This window comes from Macaca nemestrina, chromosome 3 (genome assembly GCF_043159975.1).
Source record: "Macaca nemestrina isolate mMacNem1 chromosome 3, mMacNem.hap1, whole genome shotgun sequence".
Classification (NCBI taxonomy): domain Eukaryota; kingdom Metazoa; phylum Chordata; class Mammalia; order Primates; family Cercopithecidae; genus Macaca; species Macaca nemestrina.
Window position 1 is genome coordinate 133,314,308 of NC_092127.1, and position 17,551 is coordinate 133,331,858.

A 17,551-nucleotide genomic window follows, 5' to 3' on the forward strand; every position below is an offset into this window, starting at 1 on the left:
CAATGTAAAATGTAAAAAGTATAGTATGACCCTTCCAAGCTGTCTTGAGCATAGGTAAATCTTTTTTCTAAAAAAGTATAGTGTGACCAAAAGAAAACAAATTTTGAATTTGAAAACACACTGTAAAAAGAAGGGAAAATGTCTCTCCAGAAAATAACTGTTTTCTTTTTTTTTCTTTTTCTTTTTTTTTTTTTTTTTGTGAGATGGAGTCTTGCTCTGTTGCCCAGGCTGGAGTGCAGTGGCATGATCTCGGCTCACTGCAAACTCTGCCTCCCGAGTTGAAACAATTCTCGTGCCTCAGCCTCCTGAGTAGCTGAGATTACAAATGTGTGCCACCAGGCGTGGCTAAGTTTTGTATTTTTAATAGAGACAGGGTTTCACCATGTTGGTCAGGCTGGTCTCAAACCCCTGACCTCAAGTGATCCGTCCACCTTGGCCTCCCAAAGTTCTGGGATTATAGGCATGAGCCACTGTGCTCAGCCCAGAAAACTCTTGATGTCATCAGCACAGGTATGCATTTGCAAGCCTGGATACCAGATATGAGTTCCTTACAACCCAGCTTCCCTGAAGGCTCACAGTACATGATCTTTAATATTTATTTATTTATTTATTTATTTATTTGAGACAGTTGTGCTCTGTTGCCCAGGCTGGAGTGCAGTGATGCGATCTTAGCTCACTGCAACTTTCGCCTCCCGGGTTCAAGTGATTCTCATGCCTCAACCTCCTGAGTAGCTGGGATTACAGACAAGGGACACTACACCCAGCTAATTTTTGTATTTTTAGTAGAGCAGGGGTTTTGTCATGTGGGCCAGGTTGTTCTCGAATTCCTGGCCTCAAGTGATCCACACACCTCAGCCTCCGCATGTGCTGGGATTACAGGTGTAAGCCACCACACCCAGCCGATCTTTCATATTTAATCACAAATGTGTCTTATACTGTGTGCTAATTTTTTCCTGTGTTAGTTTTGCCTATAGAAGAAATAGGAAAATTGAAAAAGTGAGACCTAGTTCTTATTCTTCTTATGTGGCCCTCATAGCACTGTGCTGAGTACAGAGTAGATTCTAAGTAAATACCACTCTCTTTATCTTATGCAAATGAATAAAAATATAGAATTTCACCAAAATTAGTATTAATGTATTAATTAATATTAAAAGTTTAATAATGATTAACACTTTTCTAATTATAAAATATACAGTCTTTGTAGAATATTTGGAACATTCTATACTAAAATGTAAAAGGAAACAAAAAAATAACATTTTGGCCTATTTCCCTCAAGTCTTTTCCCATGTATGTGTAGGGAATTTTCTTTTTTTTTTTTTTCTTTTTTGAGAGGGAATCTTGCTCTGTCACCCAGGCTGGAGTGCAGTGGCAAGATCTTGGCTCACTGCAAGCTCCGCCTCCCAGGTTCTGGCCATTCTTCTGCCTCAGCCTCCAGAGTAGCTGGGACTACAGGCACCCGCCACCACACCTGGCTAATTTTTTGTATTTTTAGTAGAGATGGGGTTTCACTGTGTTAGCCAGGATGGTCTCGATCTCCTGACCTTGTGATCCGCCCGCCTCGGCCTCCCAAAGTGCTGGGATTACAGGCATGAACCACCGCGCCCGGCCGGGAATTTTCTTAAAGTCACTCCTTTATGCAAAATCCTACATTTTCCTCTTCCCATTGTATATCAATTTCCATAAATTTTAAAAAACATGATATTTCACTTCAGTTGTCTGTAAAATATTTTGAAGTATCCCTATATTACCAATCCCTTGATGATGGACTTAAAAGTTTCCTATGAATTTTCACTATTATAAATCATATTATAATAGATATCTCGATCTCTCTTTGTCCGTATTTCTGGTTATTTCCTCAGAAGTGGAATTACCGAGGAAAGACGGTTTGAAGGATGTTTAGACAGGATAACATACTGACTGAGAGCTTTGGCTTTGGAGTCTGACAGCCTTGAAGCTAATCATCAGTTCTCCAGATACCTGAAAAACATTAGGCAGGTTACTTCATCACCCTCACAGCTCAGTTTTACCATTTGTAAAGTGAAGACAGTACTTACTTCATGGAGTGTTAGGAGAATTCAATGAAACAATGCATGTTAAAACTGTATATTCATTGTATTTTGTAACTCAACCACTAGATGGAAGTGGAGATTTATGATTATAAAGTAGTGGCTCTCCTGCAATTCCCAGCCTCAGTAGCACCTGGGGAATTTATGCGACCTGCAATGTCTCCAGCTGCATCTCTGAGCTACTTAATCAGTATTTCTGAGTTGGGGCTCAGCAATCTACTTTCATGAGTCCTCCAGGTAATTCTCATATACACTAAAGTTTGAAAATCACTGATCCTGCCGGGCACAGTGGCTCACACCTGTAATCCCAGCACTTTGGGAGGCCGAGGTGGGGGCAGATCACTTGAGGTCGGGAGTTTGAGACCAGCCTGACCAACATGGAGAAACCCCGTCTTCTACTAAAAATACAAAAAATTAGCCAGGCGTTGTGGCACATGCCTGTAATCCCAGCTACTTGGGAGGCTGAGGCAGGAGAATCACTTGAACCCAGGAGGCAGAGGTTGCGGCGAGCCAAGATCGTGCCATTGCACTTCAGCCTGGGCAACAAGAGCAAAACTCCGTCTGAAAAAAAACAAAACAAAACAAAAAACAGAAAATCACTGATCCAATATATATTCACATATATTTACATTCTTTTCTTATTTGTTGCTTAGGCAGGGAGCAGAGTCAAAGAAAATTAACACATACTAACTGTAATTTATGGATTGTTGCTAATTGGTACCACAGTGGTAATAAGTGATATACACAGCATGCATCCTTATTTTTACAAAAATCTATGTAGTTATTTTTGCTCCCATTTTTCAAATGAGAAAGCAATCTTTGAATTAACTTGCCCAATGTTACTTAGAGTATGTATTTCAATATAGACCATGGATTTATTCACTAGACTATACTGCTACCCCAAAGCCAAGACCTGGAAATCCCATTAAAGGACTTTACTCTTATTGCTAATTAATATAATTTTAATCTGGCTGGTGCTGAGTGTGCTTACCTGAGCAAATGGCTAACTTGTCAAGAACTATGCAGAAGAAAAACACTTCTTACCAATTGTACCTATTTATGCCTGTCTTTTTTAAATGTCATCCATTTAATTCAAATTAAAAAGTGGGTGCAAAAAGTACAAAAATTATAATAGACTTATGGCAGGTCAATGAATTGGTCACATTAACCTCAAAATATCTCATGAGGTTTAAGAAAATGTTACAGTGAACATGATTCTCTAAGAACCTCAACTGATATTTGTTAAGACTATCGCAGAGTGATTCAGACTTTTCATTGCCATTTACTAGATAAATGAACCACTCAAATGGCTAATTATCCACTTAGTTGGTTTTCTCATTTATAATATGAAATACCCAAAAAGTTATTGTAAGGATAAAATGAGATGACATAGATAAATCATTTGGTACTTGAAGAATGCTGTCATTATTATCATCACTAAATCAGATAGGTCATAATTAGTATTGTGTTAATTTGGACCCTGCAGAATTGCAAGATGAGATTAGTGGGTGCAAGAGATTTATTAGGAAAACATCTGTGAGGGAAAATGGGAAGGGAGCTGAAGAAGGCTGAGTCATCGGATCCTGATGCAGGTCTTACCCATGTGGAGCAAAGAGGATAGGAAGGATGACTGGACAGATAATGTCTGGAGGTGCAGTGCTAAGAAATTTTCAGCTAAGATAATGAGCCCCCAAGTCAGTGCCCCATCAGAAGAGTCCTGTGTCTCCCAGGAACTGACCTGTCTTAGTGTCCCTTGCACAAACACAGTGGATCTCAGAACTATAAGTCAATTACATTCCTTGCAGAGAACTGAGAGGCTCCTTTCATGGCCACCACATCTTACACTGATTCCTTAGTGTGTCCCTCTAAATGTTCCACTAATACCAGCAAATGTTTGAATACAACTTGAAAAAAAGGCTTTAATGTATCCTCAATAACTCTCATTTAAGAGTCACCAGCTACTCTGGATTTATATTGAATCAGTTAATATTTATAAAGCACTTACATTGGTACCTAGCACATAGTAAGTACTAAATTGTTACTAATATGGTAGTATCAGAGTTTAACTGAACTTCTGAAAGAAGGAAGACTTGTGGGACTACAAATTGCAGTCTTCTTCCAGCTAGCATTTAATGAGGTAATAATGCTGGAATAGGGGTCTCTCCTATAAGGATCTGCAATGTGGATCTACAATACTTTTTCTACTGAGTACACCGAGAAACTAAGGCAAAGATGAGGAGAAAGTAAGGGGTCTCTTCAGAAGCAATCTCCCATGAATTATCATAGCTCTTTGGAAGCTATTTCTTTGCCTTCAGCAGGCTCTGTCAAATAATAATTCTTTTTTTTTTTTTTTTTTTTTTTGAGGCGGAGTTTCGCTCTGTCTCCCAGGCTGGAGTGCAGTGGCCGGATCTCAGCTCACTGCAAGCTCCGCCTCCCGGGTTTACGCCATTCTCCTGCCTCAGCCTCCCGAGTAGCTGGGACTACAGGCGCCCGCCACCTCGCCCGGCTAGTTTTTTTTTGTATTTTTTAGTAGAGACGGGGTTTCACCATGTTAGCCAGGATGGTCTCTATCTCCTGACCTCGTGATCCGCCCGTCTCGGCCTCCCAAAGTGCTGGGATTACAGGCTTGAGCCACCGCGCCCGGCCAAATAATAATTCTTTATGTGTATGTCTTATCTCTTCACCTAAGCTATACTCATGTTCATTCATTCAACAAATATCTATTGAGTACCTCCATGTGCCAGACGCTGTTCTAGATGATGAGGACACATCAATGGGCAAAAGCGTATGCCTTTGTGGAGATTACACTCTATTGAGGGGAGACAGACCATAAACATGACACATAACTAAATTACATAGTCTGCTAGAGGGAGATAAGTACACGGGGGGAAGTAGACTAACATAAAGAAATCGGGTTTGAAATATTTAAAAAGTAGTCAGGGTGGGTGTCACAGAGAAGATGACACCTAAGCGCGGTTCTGGGGAGTGAGCAGTGATAGTGACTTTCTCGAGGGCGCTTACCATAACTTCACCACCACAGACCAATCCTGTGCATTTGGTTAATATTTAATTAATGTTTACTGACTAAATGAAATTCAAAGACTTGGCTAAAACCACACTCAAGATTAAAGATCAGTCAAGAATGGATGTATCTTTAATACACCAAAACTGGGGTTTCACCAGAGTGTCCTATGCATATCCCTAAAGAAACACTGAATAATCGGTGGAAGTCACTAAAAATGACTATTACCATTTTTTTAAAAGAAGGAAACAGAACAATTCCTTTTCAAGAAACCAACTCTTACTAATCATTCTCCCACTGTTTAAAATCCGAGTTAGCATTTACTTTCCATAGTACCCTTAAATATATATGTCAATTGGCCTTGGCTTTCTGCCATAAAGAAGTTTTATGTACCATGATAAACATGGTATTTATCAGGAGGGATTTTTGCCCTTTTATTTAATTATGGGTATAAAATGGCAAAGCCACCTCAAATATGTACATGTATGAGTTCTGTAATTAATGCATCGTTACATCATACTTACAAACCATTCATCAATAGCAAGTTAACTTACATAAAGTTAACATGAGCAAAATTTGTCCAACAAATTATTTCACACAGGTATATGCTTATGAATCTATTTAATTGCTCAGACTGTGCTAGAGAATACGTACCAAGAAATACATATATTTCACAAGGTTCAGTTACAAAATGGATGGTTTCAAACGGGAATTTCTTACACTAACCTGATTATGAAAAAAAGAAGTCTGTATCATCTGCTTCCAAATCTATTATGTCCAAATATATTTTTAATTATGCATTTATTTAGCTAGTTTTATAAATATTAGAGATTTCATCTTAAATTATTTTTGTAAATAGTTCTAGAACATGTTTTCCGATTATTTTCCTAATGAAGACATATATTTGACCTATGTTTATACATATGTATTCTCTACACAGTAAAACTTGTTTTAAAGAGAATAGTAAAGAAAATGCAGAAGCTCTGACTCTCCAAGACAAAGGCAAAAAAAAAAGAAGGGGGGGGAAATGTGAGGAACATTTTATTACACCTCCTGATTTTTACTCCTTGAGTTTTATTTTCTCCCCTTGTTTATTTGTTTAATGCTAGAAACTGTATTCCTAAGGAAGCATACCTCTTTCAGGTGAGCATGATAATTGGCAGATTTTGATACTTAGAGTGTGAATATATAATTAAGAAGTGATTACCTAATAAAGATAACAATGTGACTATTTTAATTATTTTGGTGGCAAGGAGTTGGTTTTACATCATCCAAAAAAAAAAAAAAAAAACCCTGGTTTCAAATTCATTGGTAATCAATATGCTAACTTTCTGAATCAAAATGGAGAGCCTCTCAAGAAAAAGAGCTATGCAGTCAGCAATGACTTAAATTAGTCAGGATAGCAGGAATCTGGGGTTAAGGCTGTTTGCACCATTTTGGTCTCACCACCATATGTGAGTGGGACCACAGCCGTGTAGCACTTGTTTCTGTCATAAGTGTAGCAGGTCTCTGTAGCACTGTCTTCATCACAGATATTGCTCTGGGTAGCAGTAACTATCTGATTATCCAGCTCCACTTCTGTAGGATCACATTTTTTACAGCTGAAAAGCAAACACATGCATTAGACAATCCCCTCAAATGCTGTCTCAAAATGCGACTACACATTTCAATCCAAAATCAATTAGTTCTTGCAGCTCTGACGTGACAGCAAAGGACGACCCCTTTCAGACATAAGAAGCTCTACAATACAGAAGAGCTTATGGGATTTTCCAATCTTTAATGTATATTAGTTGAAAATAAGCAATATGATTAATGATGTGATAATACGATTATTTTATCTATACCATACAGCAATTTCTACTGTGTTAGGCTTATTCCCAACTGTATACCTGTTTAAACAAGTTATTTATAGCAACAAGAAAGGGAGAATTTTTTTTAAAAAATTGATGTTGGAGTCTGTCATTTCCAAAGAAACACCTGCCTGTTCATAAGATCAAATCTACTTATTGAACTATTAAGAGAAATTGGCCTTTCTATGAATGCCAATAATTTTTTCTTTAGAAAAAATGTATAGATAAATTTTATCTGTGACAAAGTTTTATGAATTTATGATACCTAATAATTAACATAGGAATTAATGTATTCAAAAGTTCAGATTATATTTGTAAATGTTTATACTCCAACATATTTTGAAAAACATTCTTACAAGGAAAAAATTAAAAGCTATTAACTTCCACATCTATGTTACTATGGAAAAAAATATATCTTACAGGTCAGACAAATGGTACACAAATTTGGTTCTCAATGGTGAGGTGGGATCAGAGATATTCTCCCTGTTGTTCAGAGGAACACTAAAAGAAAATAAAGAAAACAAAGTTAAAACAATGAAATACAGATATTGTTGTTTTTGGTAATAGGTATACTGCCACTATTTCATCAGAACAGTACTTATCATTGTATTTAGCACTCTATAAGCACTCTAGAGTAATACCATTACTCAGATTTTTATAGTAACTTGCTATGTTTTAAATATGTCTCATTCAAAATAAACCTCACGGCAACTCCGCTGTCAACTATCTTTGCTGACTTGGCAAATTTTTGCTTTTCCTTTAAAACTCAACTCAGGTTTTACCTTTGTAATAATTATATTGATGTTATCCTCACCCTTCAACAAACTTCTTCCTCTGCAGTCTCATTAATGCTCATATATATTTATTATATTGAATACCATATCATAGTTGCTTGTCTACAGAGTGGTTGCTTCCCTGGGCTATGTAAGTTCCTTGAAGTAAAAACATTTATATATTCCCAGTGCCTAGCTAGGTATGTGGCATATGGAATATGTTCAATATTTGTGAAATGGACAGACAGATATTATTATCCAGATTTTAGAGGAGAGGAAGTCATAAATAGGAGAGGTTAGTGGTCCACCCAAGTTCACACAAAAATTAAGTAGCAAAGCTGGAACTTTTTCATTGTGATGTCCTATGAAAAATTAGATAATGATTGTCAACGAGTTCAGGTGATTTCATTAACTTTAAAATTTTTTTCATCTAAGTCATCATTCCTTCTCATATGCCCCTCCCTACCAAAAGGAACAACGAAAAACTTGTGTTTCCTAACTCAGTATTTAGCAATACCATCCAAGCCAGAAACCTGGTTATCATACCTGAATCCTCCCCCGTCACATATCTACTCAATCTCACAGTCCGGTTGATTCTAATTATTTTCATGTGTGAAATCCATCCACTTGCCTCTCTTCTCATTATTACTGCCTTAATTCAGGACACCACTATCCTCTCCTAGATTATAACAATGTCTTCCTTTTGTCTTGACCCCTTCAAAGCACTGGTCACATTATGGCCAAACGTCCTTTCTAAAATGCAAGCTTAATTTCCTTCTCTGGCTGGGCGCGGTGGCTCAAGCCTGTAATCCCAGCACTTTGGGAGGCCGAGACGGGCGGATCACGAGGTCAGGAGATCGAGACCATCCAGGCTAACACGGTGAAACCCCGTCTCTACTAAAAAATACAAAAAACTAGCCGGGCGAGGTGGCGGGCGCCTGTAGTCCCAGCTACTCGGGAGACTGAGGCAGGAGAATGGTCTAAACCCGGGAGGCGGAGCTTGCAGTGAGCTGAGATCCGGCCACTGCACCCCAGCCTGGGCGACAGAGCAAGACTCTGTCTCAAAAAAAAAAAAAAAAAAAAAAAAAAAAAATTTCCTTCTCTGCTTAAAACCTCTAGCGTCTCTCCACAGATAACAGGGTATCCTCAAAATAGCATAGAAGGCACATCCTAATATGCCCCTAACTCTCCAGCTTCATCTCTCACAATGTCACGCTCCACAATGCATGCCAGCTGTAAACAATCACTTGCAATTCCACAAACGTGCCATGCTTTTCTCATCTCCCATCTTAACAATAACAGTTCTAACATATAATACTGGTTACAGTGTGCCTGGTACTATGCTAAGCATATTACGTGATGATCTCATATAATCCTTACAGCAATCCTGTTTCCTTTTCCTGGAATGACCTGCCCCACCTATTAATTCTCTCACTCCCCACACACATTTAGCCAGCAAACTCCTATTGAGCTGACAGCCATCATCCATCCCACCACTTATTCCAAACACCCTTTCCTGCCTCCCACTGCCACCCTTCTCCTCTCCCTGAGGATTGGACTGGGTACCCCTCCTCAGTGCTCCTATAACAACCCATGCCCGTTCCTATCATAGCACTTACAATACAGAATTGTAATTGCCTTTTTAATTGTTTAAGGTTTCCTGTTAGACTATAAATTCTCTTAAGAAATGGACTGTATTTTAAATAAACTGTTTTATCCCCACCGCCAACCCTTAATATTTGGCAGTTACTAAATAAACATTTGTTGAATGAATGAATGAATCTATTCTTAACAAGACTGTAAAGACTCTAGTAATACCAGAAAAAGCTTTAAATAATGAGAAAGACAAGGTAATAAACATTTTTGAGAGGCTACTATAAGCCAAATGCTGTTCTTTTATGAATTATTGTATTTAATCCTCACAATCCTATAAAGTATATGTGTATATATTCACACATACATACATAATTATCCCTTTTTTTAAAGTTTAAGAAAAAGACTTAGTTAAGTAACTTGCCCAAAGTCACATCATTTTAGTAAGTAATGGAGTTGGGAATAATACCATAATGGCAGGCTCGGCATGATGGCTCATGCCTGTAATCCCAGCACTTCGGGAGGCTGAGGCGGGTAGATTGCTTGAAGTCAGGAGTTCAAGCCCAGCCTGGCCAACATGGTGAAATCCTGTCTCTACTAAAAATACAAAAATTAGCCGGGAGATGTGGCACGCACATGTAGTCCCAGCTACTCGGGAGGCTGAGGCAGAATTGTTTGAACCCGGGAGGCAGATGTTGCAGTGAGCCAAGATCATGCTACTACACTCCAGCCTGGGCAACACAGTGAGACTCTATCTCAAAAAAAAAAAAAATAGCCAGGCATGGTGGCTCATGTCTGTGCTTTGGGAGGCCAAGGTGGGCAGATCACCTGAGGTCAAGAGTTTGAGACTAGCCTGGCCAATATGGTGAAACTTTGTCTCTACTAAAAGTACAAAAAAAAATTAGCTGGGCATGGTGGCACGTGCCTTTAGTCCCAGCTACTCGGGGAGGCTGAGACAAGCGAATTGCTTGAACCCAGGAGGCAGAGATTGCAGTGAGCCAAGATTGCAGCACTGCATTCCAGCCTGGGTGACAGGGGGAGACTCCATCTCAAAATAACAATAATAATAATAATAATAATAATAATAATAATACCATAATGGCACAGCAATGGTAATATACTTTCAGAAATCAGAACAGAGAAGATCAACACATCAGACAAAGTGTCATGAAGTATCTAAATTATCTGATTTCAGTAAACAATATAATATAAAAAGAGTCATTTCATAAAATAAAAAGATGAATTAGAAGATCATGGAGAGCCGTTTTAAAAATCTCCTGGAGGTTTAAACATAAGATAGACACTCTTCAACATGGCTTAAGTGCCAATGTCATGTATGCCATTCTTTCCAATTACCCACTACTCCAGCTGTTCTATCCCTAACACGAAGCTATGTGGGCAGGATCTCAAAAAGAAAACCTGCTAGAGGAAGTGATGGCTGAACTAAGACATGCACATTGAGAAGGAGTTAACTAGGCTAAGAGGGGTGGGACAGAGTTCTTCAAACAGAGGAACTAACAAGTATAAAAGCACTGTGAATGTGGGGAAATAGAGACATTACAGCGGTCCTGAATTTATTTATTTATTTTTATTTTTTATTTTTTGAGGAAGTCTTGCTCTTGTCCCCCAGGCTGGAGTGCAGCAATGATGCGATCTCGGCTCACCGCAAACTCCGCCTCCCGGGTTCAAGCAATTCTCCTGCCTCAGCCTTCCGAGTAGCTGGGACTACAGGCACCTGCCACTACGTCCGGCTAATTTTTGTATTTTCAGTAGAGACGGGGTTTCACCATGTTGGCCAGACTGGTCTCAAACTCCTGACCTCAGGTGATCTGCCCGCCTTGGCCTCCCAAAGTGCTGCGATTACAGGCGTGAGCCATCACGCCCAGCCCCAGTAGTGCTGAATTTTTAAACACAAAGTAAAAGAAAAGTGGCAATGGATGATCTTGAGAGTTATGCTAAGCTTTGTAGGTCAGGCTGAGGCATTTGTAATAGATCCTAAGATCAATGTTGGGGAAACCATCACAAGGCTTTTAAGCAGGATAGTGACAATAATTGGCACATAGATTAGGTGAATAAATAATAGTAAATATTTTTAATATGTCCCAGAAATACATAAGCTCTAAAAGGAATATTCTCTATTTATTTTTACAATAATCCTATGAGTTAAGTGTGATTTTTTTCCTCATTTAAAGATGAAAAAGTTGAAGTTCAAAGTAGATAAGTAACTTGCACACAAGAACACACAGCTATTAAGTGTCCCAGACAGAACTTAAAACAAAATTCTTAAACACATTATACTTTTCCCATTGATTGAAAGGAATGGAATGCCTTGTTCTCTTTCTATAGGAGATTTGATTGGGGAAAAACTATTAAGGTAGGAGTGGTTTACAAGGAAAACTTATAACTGATTGGATCCAATAGAAATCTAATTTCTCAAATAGTATCAGCATTCTTGCTATTGAAAAAGAGCTATATAGCATATAACTCTGGACTGTGTGTGAAATGAAATGAATATCTGAAATCCAATCTAAAAGTGAGATCGAATCAAATTAGTTAATGTGATCAGTCTGCCTTATCTCGATGCAGACATCTGATTACAGTGTAAAAGACTCAGTTATCTATATATGGTACAAAATAAGACTTTAGTGTTATCTGCAGTTTCAGTTTGAATTGATCAAGGGCAACTGAAAGTTCTGATTCAAATTGAAATAACTTGCCCAGCCGTGGTGGCTCAGGCCTGTAATCCTAGCACTCTGGGAGGCCAAGGCAGGAGGATCGCTTGAGCTCAGAAGTTCAAGAACAGCCTGGGCAACATAGTGAGACCCTGTCTCTAGAGAAAAATAAAAAATTATCCAGGTGTGGTGGTGCATGCCTGTAGTTCCATCTACTGAGGAGGATCACTTAAGCCTGGGAGTTCGCTGCAGTAAGCAGTGATCTTGCCACTGCACTCTAGCCTGGGTGACAGAGTGAGACCGTGTCTCAAAAACAAGCAAACAAAAATAAATAAATAAATAGAAATAACTTCATATAAACAGTGCATGCTGATGACTAGATAACAGCCTTTGTTTATAATTTGATGTAGCCCACTGATTTTAGATTGCCTATAATCTTTCATTCTTACCTCTAATTTCAATAAAATTGCCTCAAGCTCATTCACAAGATTCAATTCTTTACTGATGTAAAGTGCTACACAGCAAAAAGAGGAGTAAAGATGTAGGTATTACATTCAAACAATGCTTAGTGTCAGAAAGCATCTCTGCTTAGAACAGGAAAAAAAGGAATATGGAATGCCACATACATAATTCGGATGTTTCTCTCCACAATGTCCTCATTAGGATCTTCGGAAGAACGGATGATCCTGGAAGTAATCCGGGCACACTTACATTTGTTGTCAACAAGAACAATCCTTTCACCTTCTTGAGCTTGAAAGGTAAACGTATTACAAAAAAAAGGAAAACAAATGTCAATTTATATATTTTGTATTGAGTTATTTTATCTTTCTTGCCTGCAGAAAAATAGTTTTATGGTTGGTTTGTCTCAGCTTTATCCATTTGTTCTCTAAGCAGAATCTTACATCACAGTGAAGGAAATCCAAAAGTACTCTAAAAGGAATTTTCACTTTTTTCTTGAACCAGGGGATGGGAATCTGGGATGAAATAATTCTGATTTTCACATCCTTCCTGAACTCTCATTTGTACTTAAAATTTTTTTGTATAAATTGTATTATAGTTAAGAACAGGCATGTTTTCCTCCGAGATAACCTTATTTTGTATGACTTTTAAATACTCTCTACCACAATTATCTGCCTTTTCATAACAGATTATCATAGTACATAATTCAATAAAAAATAATAAAGACTAAATTTCTTATAAGAATTATTTTAAGCAGGGTGCAGTGGCTCATGCCTGTAATCCCAGGACTTTGGGAGGCCGAGGTGGGCAGATCACAAGGTCAGGAGTTCAAGACCAGCCTGGCCAACATAGTGAAACCCCATCTCTACTAAAAATACAAAAATTAGCCGGGCATAGTGGTGAATGCCTGTAGTCCCAGCCACTTGAGAGGCTGAGGCAGGAGAATCACTTGAACCTGGGAGGTGGAGGTTGCAGTGAGCCAAGATCGTGCCACTGCACTCCAGCTTAGGCAACAGAGTGAGACTTCATCTCAAAAAAAAGGAAAAAAAAAGAATTATTTTAAAAGATAGAGTACGTATGACATAAAGTGCTATAAATTTGCAAAAGCAATTTAGAAATATTATGAGGTACAATCGCAATTGAATATGCCTGTATACATTAAAAAATGAATAAATGAATAAATACACATATGACCATTAAAGCCTTAACTTTGAATGTCAAAATTTATTGTCTAATCTGAATATTAGACAAAAAGTTCTGATAAGTTGTTTGTTTGTTTAAGATAGTGTCTCACTCTGTCACCCAGGCTGGAGTGCAGTGGCACAATCTCAGCTCACTGCAACCTCTGCCTCCCGGGTTCAAGCGATTTTCCTGCCTCAGCCTCCCAAGTAATTGGGACTACAGGTGTGCACCATCATGCCTGGCTAGATCGTTGTGGTTTTTTTAGCACAGATGGAGTTTCACCATGTTGCCCAGGCTGGTCTTAAACTCCTGACCTCAAGTGATCCACCTGCCTCGAGCCTCCCAAAGTGCTGGGATTACAGAGCCACCGCACCCAACCTTGATAAGTATTGCAAGGAATAAACAAAGGAAATTTTGTATCATCTGGATTTGGACTACCAGATTTTATTTTAATTTTCTATTTTTGAGACAGAGTTTCACTCTTGTTGCCCAGGCTGCAGTGCAATGACGCAATCTCAGCTCACTGCAACCTCTGCCTCCCGGGTTCAAGCGATTCTCCTGCCTCAACCTCCCAAGTAGCTGGGATTACAGGCATGTGCCACCATGCCCATCTAATTTTTGTATTTTTAGTAGAGACCGAGTTTCACCATGTTGGTCAGGCTGGTCTCGAACTCCTGACCTCAGGTGATCCACCCGCCTTGGCCTCCCAAAGTGCTGGGATTATGGGCGTGAGCCAGAATGCCCAGCAAATTACCAGATTCTAAAAATTCAATAATAGCTTTACATAAATAATGCTATTAAATAAGAGTGCTAATTAATAATAACGATGATGCTGGCCGGGTGCAGTGGCTCACGCCTGTAATCCCAGCACTTTGGGAGGCCAAGGTGGGTGGATAATGAGTTCAGGAGTTCCAGACCAGCCTGTCAATATGGCGAAACTCTGTCTCTACTGATAACACAAAAATTAGCCAGGCGTGGTGGTGCACACCTGTAGTCCCAGCTACCAGGGAGGCTGAGGCAGAAGAATCGCTTGAACCTCAGAGATGGAGGTTGCAGTGAGCTGAGATTGTACCACTGCACTCCAGCCTGGGTGACAGAGCGAGACTCCATCTCAAAAAATAATAATAATAATAACGATGATGTTAAACATGCTTTATTCGTATAATTTTAGCTAAGTGACCTTTAACAATTCCTCTCATTAAGCCTCAACTAAAAAAAAAACACAGATTTAGCACATGAATTCAAGTTATAAAGTTTAAATGATCAGAATAGTTACAATTTTAACTGGAAGTCTGTTCCTGAGACAATTCCCAGAACAGAGAGGACCTAGTGCAGTATTTCAGTCTTAATGATAAGAGCCACTACAAAAACATTTTAAGACCATTGTTATTGTACTTGTAATTGTTTGAAGCACTTTATAATGCATTATTATACCATTATTCATAAGTTCCTAATAAATCTTCTGACACAGTCTGTGTAATATTGGAAAGAAACATTATGGAGTCAATTTAAGGTAATGAAATAACTCATTATCATCTGAAAAAGGTAAAATGACCTAAATGATGTCCTCTTTTCTACTTGTGTATCCATGACTCTTAAATGTTTTTTCTCAGTGAAACATAAATAAGCACATAATGCCTGACCAAAAATACAGATTGTTGAGGAGTGACTTAACTATTAAGTCTTAAATAGAAAATGTCTATATTCTATTATGGCATATAATTATTTCCTTACCAGAAACCTGGGAAGTTAATATATAAAAATATTAGGCAGCCTAATATCTATCAGAAATACATAGCTGTCAGAAAATTTACAAATACTTTCAATTCACCAAGACTTAGAGTCTAATATTTGATCTCACCAATAGGCAGTATTTTTCCTAACAAACCTGATATTACGGACTGTGCTTTACTTTATTCCAAGAGCATCTGACACATAGTAGCTGTTCAATGAATATTTGTTAAATGTAATTCAGTTCAAACAAATAAGAAAATAGATTTAACAACATATGCTAGATATGACCATAATGAGTTTACTAAAAAGTGATTGCCTTACACAAGGCAGAATAGGATAGTAGGAGTGTGGGCTATAGGGTCAGATTGCTGGGTTCTACTTACTCTCTTGCTTGCTGTATGACTTTGGTAAGTTATTTCACCTCCGTAAGACTCAACTGGCTCAACTGTATGTCAGAAGTAATAATAGTATTTATCTTCACATGGTTACTGAGAGAATTAAATGGAATATTATATGTAAAGGAATTAGCATGACACCTAGAATATCATATTCAGTAAGTGATAGCTATTTTATATACAGATGGTCCCCAGCTTACCATGGTTCTACTTACAATTTTCCTACTTTATGATGCTGTGAAAGTGATATGCATTCAGTATGATCTTCAGCCACAATGGGGCTACCTCCCTATAAAGTCATTATGAGTTGAAAGTTGAAAATATCATACTTTTGATATTTTCAACTTTCAACTTTGTAGGGTTTATAGGGAAATAGCCCCATTATATATATCATATATTTTTAGATATGTACATATACTTATGTTGTACATCCTTTAGTAATATTTTATATTTTAAATCATTAGAAAGTTATTCTTGATGCTAAATTAGTATTTTATATATATATATGAAATGCCTATTCCTAATCACATTTCTGTCATTATTTGTCTTGAAATAAGAACCACAGACTCAGTGATAGGAACAATCCAGACAAATTTTAATGTGCCCTTCTAAATGAAAATTATTTAATACTGTACCTCTAAATTCAGAATGTATTCCATTTTCTGAAGTTGTTTGAAAGATCAATAAACAAAATAAAAGTTCAGTCATCAATTTATAGGCAACCTGTATAACATTAAACATTGCTAAAGGGTCATAATAAATCTGTGGGCTCAGATCCAGGAAAGCTGTTAAAACCAATACCAGCCTCTTTGGGGAAATAAAATCCCAATGCATTCCATGTTGTACTTACAGTAATTATTATTTCACTTCTCCAGAATATTAATTTAAGAGACTCAAGGGAAGGATTACAGATTTTTAAGATTCAATGTGGACATTCATATAAGTAGGACTATCTGTAGTTAGCTAATTTCTTATTCTCTAGTTTGTAGTAGGCAAATAACTAATAGAAGAGAAAAAATAATTAAAAGATTCTTATCTGTGTAAAGACAACTGCCATAGAAAGATGAAAGCATGTTAGGAAAAAGTAGCTGGCCTGCTGGCCAACCAAAGCATAGGCATAAATGTTTAAAACTGAAAAAAAGATCTGTCCTATATTTTTCCTTTGATTTTCTAAATATCACATACCTTTTACATGAACAGCCTTAACAAAAATGGCCAGGACTCCCCAGAAAAGCAAATGGTTCTTCATCTTGACTTCACTTCTTCTGAAAAACTGGAGCAAAAAAAGTCAGGGTTAAGGTGTGTGATCTATAAGGAGTGTGCAAATGATGGTGCTTCTGCTTTCTTAAAATAACACTCCAGGCAGCTAACAAACTAAAAACAATCACAACTGTGGTTGAAGTCTGAAGTTTAAATGCCGAACTGGAAAAACATATGACTCACATTTAAGTATTTTCTTGCAAAGCATCCAAAAAAAAAAAAAACCCATAATTTGATGCAATCATTTTTATTTTGCATTTACACTATATAAATGTTTAAACCAGAAGACTAATAATAATTTCAAAGAAGGATTCCATTAAGAATGTTGAAATAGGGACTTTCCATTTTATTACCTAGATATATTCATATTAGTCTTCAAATCAGATATCTGACATTTGCCATGCCTAGAATAATAAATGAAGTGAAGTGAAGGAGGAGAGATGAAGGGAGAGAAATGAAAGTCCTTTAAGGTCCCAAGTGTACCTTATGCTAATTTTTTATACTAGTCCTTAATTAACCAAGCTATCAGATTTAAATATATATTT

At 37.7% G+C, this 17,551-nt stretch overlaps 1 protein-coding gene across 1 annotated transcript; it reads right to left on the reverse strand.

The window, feature by feature from the left end:
• Positions 1-5,692: 5,692 nt before the first annotated feature.
• LOC105477331 (joining chain of multimeric IgA and IgM) lies at positions 5,693-17,156 on the reverse strand. Its single transcript, XM_011733803.3, has 4 exons — positions 16,932-17,156; positions 12,603-12,726; positions 7,359-7,439; positions 5,693-6,689 (listed from the first exon to the last, which is right to left on the reverse strand). Exons 1-4 carry the CDS (start codon positions 16,993-16,995, stop codon positions 6,479-6,481), a joined length of 480 nt encoding a protein of 159 aa, XP_011732105.1. The 5' UTR covers positions 16,996-17,156; the 3' UTR covers positions 5,693-6,478.
• Between the last annotated feature and the right edge of the window lie 395 nt (positions 17,157-17,551).